Source organism: Pteropus alecto, unplaced genomic scaffold (genome assembly GCF_000325575.1).
Source record: "Pteropus alecto unplaced genomic scaffold, ASM32557v1 scaffold80, whole genome shotgun sequence".
Lineage (NCBI taxonomy): Eukaryota > Metazoa > Chordata > Mammalia > Chiroptera > Pteropodidae > Pteropus > Pteropus alecto.
Genome location: NW_006430460.1, coordinates 4184314 through 4193733, shown reverse-complemented (window position 1 = coordinate 4193733; position 9420 = coordinate 4184314). Strand labels below are relative to the sequence as shown.

General features: G+C 54.2%; 1 protein-coding gene across 4 annotated transcripts in view; it reads left to right on the top strand.

Moving 5' to 3' along the window:
* The first annotated feature begins 369 nt into the window (after positions 1–369).
* Positions 370–9420, top strand: part of EEF1AKMT1 (EEF1A lysine methyltransferase 1) — a 15021-nt gene continuing 5970 nt past the window's right edge. Inside the window, exons 1-3 of one of the 4 annotated variants that reach the window (XR_003046409.1) lie at positions 370–1559; positions 4292–4374; positions 7861–8141. Coding sequence is in view for 3 of the 4 variants with exons in the window: in XM_025046984.1 (XP_024902752.1) it covers positions 1416–1559; positions 4292–4374; positions 7861–8141 (508 nt within the window). In the remaining variant the exon portion in view is untranslated. The remainder of the gene's footprint in view (positions 1560–4291; positions 4375–7860; positions 8142–9420) is intronic. The other 3 variants (XM_025046984.1, XM_015590369.2, XM_006904813.3) reach the window with 3 other exon arrangements.

The window sequence follows — 9420 nt, the reverse complement described above, 5'->3', positions numbered from 1 at the left end:
GCACGTGCAGGCCACGTCGTTGCGCGGGCGTCCCCGCTGCGTGGTGGCACCACGCGCAGCTCCGGGAGGGCTCGCCCGGGTCACCGTCGTGTCTCCCTAGAGCAGGGGCCTCAGCCGCAGCGCTCTTGTCGCTCCGGGCTCTCCCTTGGGGACGGCTGTCCGCATTCGGACTTCACCCTGGTGGGCAGCGATTCAGTCAGTCACGCCGGCACGAGGAAACCTCCATCGGGCTGGACACGGTCGTCGAGCTGAGCTCCGGCTGGCAGGCCTCCGTGCATGCTGTCAGCCAGGTGCCAGGAAGGCAGCGCCCCCTGAGGGCGAAGGGGCTTCTTCCTGGGGGTCCCTTGGCCTCTCTCCCTGCGCCTCTTTCTTGGCTGGGTCTAATTTGTACCCTTTCCGTGTAATACACGTGAGCATAATTGCTTTCAGTGAGTCCTGTGACTCTCGGTAGCAAATTACTGAAACCTAGGGCGCTTTGGAGGAGCCCCCTGCCGGCAGTGGTCGGAGGCTTGGGCAGACTGGGCCGACTGGAGGGCTACACCCTATTCTCGCAGTTCGGCACCCCAAGAAGTAATTGCGCCTGGCCGTCACGTCCTACAGAAACACCCCCTCTCCTCCCTCCCTCTGCTTCTCTTCTCTTTCTCCTTGTCACGCCTCCTGTTTTTCATCTTCCTGTGCTCCTCCGTTTTTATCAGCCCTCACTCATCCCATTATAGTAACACCTGGGAGCCCAGGTGCCACACCTGCACGACTAGAGGGTTAACCTGCGGGCAGGCGAGGGGGATGAAGAAAAACACAGAGACATAGGACAGGAAAAGCTGGGGCCAGGTGCGACGCTGCGCTCCAGTGGAGATACACATTTATCATACACATCTGAAGGTCGGGGGGTTTGGGGGGTACTTCTCAGGACTTGGAACTGGCTGGCAACAATAACCTCCCGAAGGCCTGCCTGTACCTGGTTATCAGGGCTAAACCACAAGCAGCTGTCTGTTCTCTGCTTCTCTGCCCTCGGCAGATTGCAACACGGTCAACCATGGCTTTGCCAATGCTTCGACCACAGGTCCGGTGCAGACCCGGCTCTCTGCACCCTGGGTCACTAAACTGGGACGTGCCGGCATGGGGAGATCTCTGATTCAGAGCATCTGTGAGATGTCCCCACGTGGCCACCAGGGCATTGGGAGAAAGAATCCCTTCAGGCTTTTGTGCTAAACATTTTGTTCTGCAAGTCATCGTAGAAGTGTGCAAGTCTCTTTGTGAACACTGAATACAGCTAAAGGGGAACTGCGCTTGCCGAACGAGTTCGCTGGCCGGCCCTGCCGAGCCTTGCTGGGAGGTGAAATCACTTATCTGAAGGAAAAAAGGACTCAGCACTTTTACTTGTTTGTTTGCAGGGAAATGCATGGACGGCGTGTGAGATGAGTGACTCGGAAGACGACGGTGTCCCCCGGCTGTCCTCGCACACCTTAGCAGCTCTTCAGGAATTTTATGCTGAGCAAGAGCAGCACGCCGGCCTGGGTGGGGGTGACAAGGACAGCATTGGGGTGATAGAGGAGAACTGGGTAAGTGGGGCTTGTTCTGGACCTGGCCCAGCGGGTGTCTGTCCCACTGATACCCAAGTCTGTGTTACCTGTCACTAGAGGAGAACTGGGTAAGTGGGGCTTGTTCTGGACCCGGCCCAGCGGGTGTCTTTCCCACTGATACCCAAGTCTATGTTACCTGTCACTCGGGAGCAGACCCCTCTGGGGAGCCAAAGCAGAAAGCAGCCCACGGGAATTTTAAGGCGGCGTAAATGCCGACCTTCCTGCTTCTGCTCTCGGGCTGGTCGCTGACCAGACACGACCAGCACAGGCTCTAGCATTCTGCCTCTGCATATGGCGCCAGCGTCCCTCGTGGGAAGGGCAGCTGTGTCACTGCAGGAAATGGGGCAGCCGAGCTTCAGATGTGATGAAACATTGGTGAAAGGGAGTTTTTAAGAAGATACTGATAGTTTCTGGTGTATAGTATTTTAATTGTATGTTCATGGTCCAAATGAAAATCGGAATTCAAAAGGAAGACAAACGAGTTGAGGGAAACTCCTAGCCTAAGCAGGAACGTAGAAATTTAGACTTTTAAGGAGATGGTTGAGATATAGCTGAGACCTGATCGTCGTCGACCGCCCTGGATGACATCAGTGTTTCCCATCCCTTTGCACCCGCAGTGAAGCGTCCATGTGCTTATTGGCTTTTTTTTTTTTAAGTCTTTTACATTTCATCAAATTTGGATCTCAAGTTACATAAAATTTTCCGATTTGCCCCATGTTGGAAGCTGACGGATAAAGTGTGCCTTTCCAGTTCTCTAAACGACCTGCCCACACAGAAGCCTCCTTCCCGCCGTGTCCCTCCTTTCCGGGTTTCTGCCCCCAGCTGGGAGCTTCCGCGGATGAGAGCTTGGAGAGCCGCGTTATTCCTGAGTAGCCTCTCTCTCGTCCTTCTGCTTAATTCTTAAAATACTGTGTGCTTTGTTCTGATTCTAAAAGTAATCTACAGGAAATATATGGACAAAAAAATAAGTTCTAATCTTGCACAGAATTGACTATTTTATAATTTTGACACTTTTTAAATTTTTTCAGTTACAATCGACACAGTATTGTGTGAGTTTCAGGCGTACGGCAGAGCGCTTAGACCTTTACATAGCTTGCGAAGTGATCGCCCCAGATAGTCCGTACCCACCTGACATCACACATTACTGACCGTGTCCCCTGTGCTGTGCTTCGCGTCCCATGACTGTTTTGTCCGCCAGTTTGTACTTCTTAGTTTCTTCCCCTTTTTCACGCAGCCCGCCAGCGCCCCTCCCATCTGGCGACCATCAGTGTGTCGTCTGTTTTATGTGTTTGGATTCCACATGTACATGAGACCTTAATAGTGTTTGTCTTCCTCCGTCTGACTTAGTCAGCACAATACCCTCTAGGTTTATCTGTGTTGTCACAAATGGTAAGATTCCACCCTTTCTTGCGGCTGAGTCACGTACGTCCTACCTCTTTTTTATCCTGTCATCTGTCGATAGACACCTAGGTTGCTTCCGCATCTCGGCTGTCGTGAATAGTGCTGCAGTGAACACGGGGATGCATACGTGTATCTTTTCGAATTAGTGTAATACGGTGCGAGTAAGATTTTTATTTTTAATAACAATGTGAGAGCCAAAACATGTCATTGTGCCTGACAGTGTGGGAGTGAGGGAAAGGGTAGCTCAGCCGCCTGCCACCAGGAAACTCCCTCTCGGCGGAAGCCCCCGCATCCCATGCCCCCCACTCCAGCTCCCCCGTAGGCAGAGTCACAGCGGGCACTTTCCCTGTGGCTGAGTGGTCAGACACATGTCACCAGACGTGTTCGTGTGTACGCTTACCCAGATTAATGTCTACAATTTGTTTTTGGAAATGTTTTTTCTCTTGGCATTTTCTCGTGGAATCACGTAACCTGCAAATATTAACACTTCTTTTTTGACTGTATTTTCTTGTGTTAACGCAATGGCTACATCTTGCAGGGAAATGTTGGGTATGAGTATTGAACATAGACACCTTGCTCCTTATCTTGGGAAACGCCTTTCACTCTCTTTTTAAGATGCCCTTGATCAGTTTAAAGAAGTCTCTGCTATTCATAACTTGCTAAGACTTTATTTTTTAATTATGAAGTGGTGTTGAATTTTTTGAAATGCTTTCTTCTTTCACATGTTGGAACGATCATATGTTTTTCTGTAAACATTTAAACCTGGACGTATGAGCTGTCAGCTGCCCTGGCCCTGCCATGTCGCATGGCAGAGGAATCCATTTTTTCCATTAAAATCACCTTTAATGTATAAATGAGAGTAGATAATTAAGGCTCAACAGAAATTTAGATAGAAATCATCTATCAGCATGAATAGAAGGATCCAGATGAAAAACCAACCACCTGCCCCTGAGAGAAAAAACAGCAATTTGTGAAACATACCCTCCCCGCCACCTTCCGTGCATGCGTGTTGCCTGGCCCTCGGCAGCGGACTCCAGAGGCTTAACTCAGACGTGGGTTCGGTTTTCCTGGCAGGACTCACACACTGAGGGGCGCTTTTCCATCAGGAGAAGCGACTGCTTGTCTGCTTGGTGATGTCAGCCGCTGACACCCTGTGCCTACGTTGCATTAATGAGTTAAGGCCTTCTGTTCATTGAAAATAATTTCTAAAAAATAGTTTCAACAAATAAATTTAAATCCATGCCCAGATTTCAATGTAAAAACAACATTTATGCCAACTGTAAAATGATTTCAACTCTCCTCTGTCACAGCAATTGAGCCAGTTCTGGTACAGCCAAGAGACAGCGTTGCGGCTTGCCCAGGAAGCCATCGCCGCTGCCGGGGAAGGTGGCAGGTAAGGTCACACTTTCGTCCTTCCTCCGTGAGAGGCAGTTTGTGAGAAGTCTGGGCTGCAGTCTGCAGAACTGTGGTTTGCTTTTTGCACAAGAGGAACAAGACCCCTTCGGGCTGAGTTTCGGGGCCCTGGGACCTACGCACGGGGTGTCTCGTCTCTACTGTTCCTCTCACGTGCTGACAGCGTCTTTCTTTCAAACCCCTGGAGTCTGTGTTAAAAGAAAAAATCTGTGTTTGACCTTTCTGAAGTTTGAAGAGCGTAGGTTTTCTTTTAATTTGGTTTATCAGAACGTTACATTTACACAATTTAAAGGAAATGATATGGTCCTAAAAGGCTTGTTCAAAAAAATACCCCTTGCCGATTTTTCCTTTGCCCATCTCCTCCCTCTTCAGCTCCGTCAATGGACCCTTTGGGATTTCCAGCTGCACTTCTACATACACATTTACGTGGGCATCTTGGCATTTGTCACTCGTGATATTTCCTGATCTCGCAAGAGAATGACGGTTGCCCTCCCCCCGCCCCGCCGCGTGCACCCTGATTTGGGGTACATTGTAAGGGAAACATTGTTATAGCTCAGCCTTTTACTTTTTTCTTTCGAAGAAAATACTTCTCTTTTTTGTTTCCGTGTTTATATCACTAACCCTCAGGTTCGTCCCAATTTGTGCAAATCTTCCGTCAGTAAAATCAAAGCTATGTCAAATCCTTGAAAAAAATTTTCCTCCAGGGCTTTGCCACCTCCTCCAGGCTGGACTCCCGGATTTCTAACTAGAGGTCCTATCGAGGTCCGCCTTTCCTGTTATGCTGAGGGTCCTCTGTCCTTGCTTCTATTCTGGATCCTGTTTCCTGCGCCCAGTTCACCTGGGTTGGGTGCACCCTCAGTCCCTTCCATAGAAAAGACGCCCCGGAGGGACACGTGGGACTCTCTCTGTGGTGCTGCCTCAGCACCGCCAGGCCTGCGTGGGTCTGCGGGGCCTCCTGGGCTGTCCCCTCTTCTGGTGGGACACCGGCTTTCTCCCACCCTAGTGCGGGGCCGGCTTAGGGCGCCTCTGAGTCCGCAGGGCTGGCCCGGCCTGGGGCGTCTGTCCCTTGGACTGGTGGCTGGCCCCTCAGTGGGGGCACTGGCTCAAAGTGCTCTGATTTCCTTCCCGCTGTCTCTTGTCCCTCTTTCTGCGACTCCTGTCACGTGGACGTTGGATCTGATCCCTGCTGCTTTTACCCCATCCATCGTCTTTTTTACCTTATTTCCTGGGAAAATCCCTCACCTTTATCCTCTGCGTTCACCATCCACACAGGATGAGCCGTAGCTCTTTTCGGGGTCTCTGACGACTGCATCTCGTCCAGCCTTCAGGGGCTGCTGATCTCAGGATCTCAAACGCTGTCTCCTCCCTACACCTGTTTACTCCAGGTGCCTTTTCTCTTCGCTTATTTTGGCTCCTGGTATTAGGTGTTTGCCCCTAATGTGCGTTCACGTTTAGGGGTGGGGGGGCACTCAGAACCTGGAAGCTGATGCGCGGCTGACCTCACCTGTCTGGTCTGGCCGGGTGACCTGGACAAACCCCCGGTGTCTCTGGGCGTGGTCTTTCCTTGCGGGCCAGTCAGAGGTGGTCTTCTGACGCCTGCCTGGGAGTCGTGTGACTGGCCGTCACCATGGGGGGCGCATGGCGGAGTAGGCTGGAGGTCCGAGCCCCGGGGGCTTTGCCCTAGCCCTGCTGGCAGTGCCTGCCACCCCCTTCCCCATCCCAAGGACATCCCTCTGGTTCCTGGAGGGACAGGGCCTGGGAGGCTTGTACAGGGCAGAGTCCTGGGAACAGGTGTCCTCTCAGAGGGACCCTCCCCTGACCTGAGCGTCCAGAGCCCCTAGGGCCGGGACAGGTTGTCGCCAGGCCTGGATCCGCGTCTTGGGGCCTCTGTGCTGACCCCACCTCCCCTGCCGTCCAGCTTCCTAGGCGCGCCTGTCCCCCTCACACTCCGCACGCAGGCTCACGCTGGACCGTGCAATGGATAGAGCCGCCCTGTGTCTCGCTGGGCGAGGGCCCTGTGCGGTGTGTCCATCCGGGTTTTCAACCCAAGTCCCGCGTCTTCCTCCTTTGTCCTTGGTGTCTCTCAGGGGCGCGTCATTGTGCGCCAGGCGTTCCTCGGTGACAGTGTCTCTGCGTGCTCTTTCACGAGGGCTCTGCAAGCGGCTTAGTTTTCCCGAACGGCACCTTCAGGCACTGTCACGGTTTTAGAGGCGGCGCGTGCCCTGCCCGCCACGTCCTGCTCTGCCAGGGTCCCCCGTCTAGCCCTCAGCCCTGAGGCAGTCACCATTGTGTGCCCTTTGAAGACACGCTGGGGCCCAGAGATCAGCCACTGGCAAGTCACCAGGGGTGAGCTGCCCTCGGTTCCACTGCTGTGTGACAAACGCCACTGCCCCCACCGGGTCCTGCAGCTCTGCGCTCGCTGCTGATGTCAGGCGCTACCTTCTGCCCAACGCAGACCCTTTAGAATTTTCAGTGACGTTCTGCTGGCAACAAGGCCAGATTTGGTTTGTCCAAAAATGTCTTTATTTCACTCTTTCTCGGTGACGCTTCATTGTCTCCTCTGACCTCAGTCACTGCTTGGCATCTTAGCATGGAGCAGACGTGGCTGCATGTCCTTGGCCTCCCCCACCCCCTAGGGCTCTGGTGGCCCCTGCCTCCCCGGGCCTCGACATGCATGCTTCTTACAGAAGTGTATGTGACGTGGCAGGCTTTGACACACGTTGCAGGTGAATTTGGGCCAAGATGCCAGCCCAGCCGGGGCCCCTACTCCACTCGCGTGACGCTGTTTAGGTTGAGAAATGCATCTCACAGTGTCAAAGCTGAGTTTAATTTTTTTAAAAAGTACTTTTTAAATGACCACGTAATGCATGGTAAAAATCTAAGTTACACAGTGGGTTGGGAGCCACTCTCTTCCCCTGTCTCCCGTGGGGCGGCCACAGGGTCTGGCTCGGCCCGAGCGCATGTCCCCAGTCTGTGCCAGTACTTTGGCCTCACGCAGAAAAGCAGCAGAGTTCACAGTTACGTCTGCACCGAGTCTTTGCTTCTGTGCGTCTCTCTGGAGCTGTGGAGTGGCTCAGGCAGTTACTTGGGTTTTTTTTTTTCAAGATGATGTTTTACTACAAAAGACCTTCAAAACATTGAGACTAACAGTATTTGAAATGAATGTAAAAGGAACGTGAAAACCATGGGTGAATTTAGGCCTTGGATTCTCTGACGTTTGTTCTGACGTGCCCTGACGGTTTACATGTCTCGCCCTAAAGGCACACTTACCCTTCGCACCTTGAAATTACAAGTCGCATGTTTTTAAACACCAGACTCCCTAAAAGGAGGCTGCATGAAATGCACTCAGACTGTCCTGTCGTTACCTCTGTGGAGGTCTGAGCACAGGGCCTTGTTCTTAGCAAAGGTGTCGCCCACCCACACGGGGCACTGTGGCTGATGGTCTGTCTGCCTGTGTGTTTTCCAGGGTGGCCTGCGTGAGCGCCCCCAGCGTCTACCGGGAGCTGCGGGAGCTGTGCGGGGGGCGCATCTCCGCCTGCGTGTTTGAGTATGACCGGCGGTTCGCCGTGTACGGGCCGGACTTCGTCTTCTATGACTACACCCGCCCCCTGGACCTGCCTGGGCACGTGGCAGCACACAGCTTCGACATCGTGGTGGCTGACCCCCCCTACCTTTCTGAGGAATGTCTCCAGAAAACCTCTGAAACCATCAAGTACCTGACTCGGGGCAAGATTCTGCTGTGCACAGGTAGGTCGGTGACAGGCCTGCAAGCCTCAGGCTTTAGGCCAGGGTGGACCCTGGACCCATTGCTTACCGCATGACCCTGGGCAAGTTAGGTGTCCCTGTGCCCCGCTGATTTACCTCAGCTGGGACCGAAGCGGCTGCCCACCTTGCGGAGTCATTGAGAGTCGGTGGCGTGACGCATGCACGCAGAGGTCTGGCACGTGGTGCACGTACTGTGGCAGTAAGTCTTAGCTTTGTCAGTGCTGGTCGACCTGGTGTCTGCACTAGACGGCTCGGCGTCAGGCGACTTGGTTAACGCAGAGGGGCCCTCTGCAGAGGACGGGACACAGGCCCAGGGTGCTGTCCCCCAGCCCAGGCCGAGCCGCAGGGCTCTTCTCACAGCTGAGAACTTGGCCAAGAACCCAACCCTTGTCCACAGGAAGCGTGCGCTCACGTGCCAGCAGCTGCAGCAGCCCTGCGTGCCCGCCGGCGGGGCCCCGTCCTGCAGCGTGGCACTCAGCTTTAGGCCTCAGGTTAAAAGCCATAAGAAAGACGAGCGAAGACACGAATTCTCCATTCTAGCGAGTGCCACGAAAGCATTGGGGCGCTGCACAGGCCGTGGGGCGGGACTTTGGGTCTGGCAGGGCCTCCGGTGACCCCGGCTGAGAGAGCCCCGTGCAGGTCAGGGTGGGGACTTTGAGGGTGTTCAACCCCAAATGGTGGGGCCTGGTTTGTCTAAGGAAGTTCGCTTTAGCGCTGCACCAGATGGGATCCCCAGGGCTTCCCGTCCAGGCAGAGGTGAGGTCTGGATGTGCTAGGCGGGAGCTGGCACCCTTGGGAGCGAGGCTGGAAGCAGCACCGGCTCTGCCTGTGGGTTGGGGAGGGGTTAGGTGGATGCCACTCTCAACCTGTGCATGGCACCCAGGGGACATGTCCACAGCAAGGGCTGTGCTGGACCCGGCGCCAGGGGTCGGGTGGGGGGGTGGCGGGGCAGGGAGGGACATGGGCAGAGGGGATAATGGAGTTGTCAGCCAGAGGCTGCTGGGACACAGCCCCCGGGTTTGCAGGACTGGACGTCGCTAGAAAGCGTTCTCAGTCAGAATCAGAAAAGCAGTTTTAATGATTGTAATTTTCTCCGTGGTGCGTTTCTCAGCTTTGCAGAGGCAGAGAAATCAGACAGGAAACGAAGGTGTGGGCGTTGGCGAGTGTGGGGAGGGGACCGGTGGTTTGCAGAGGCAGAGAAATCAGAGAGACAGGAAAGGAAGGTGTGGGCGTTGGCGAGTGCGGGGAGGGGACCGGTGGG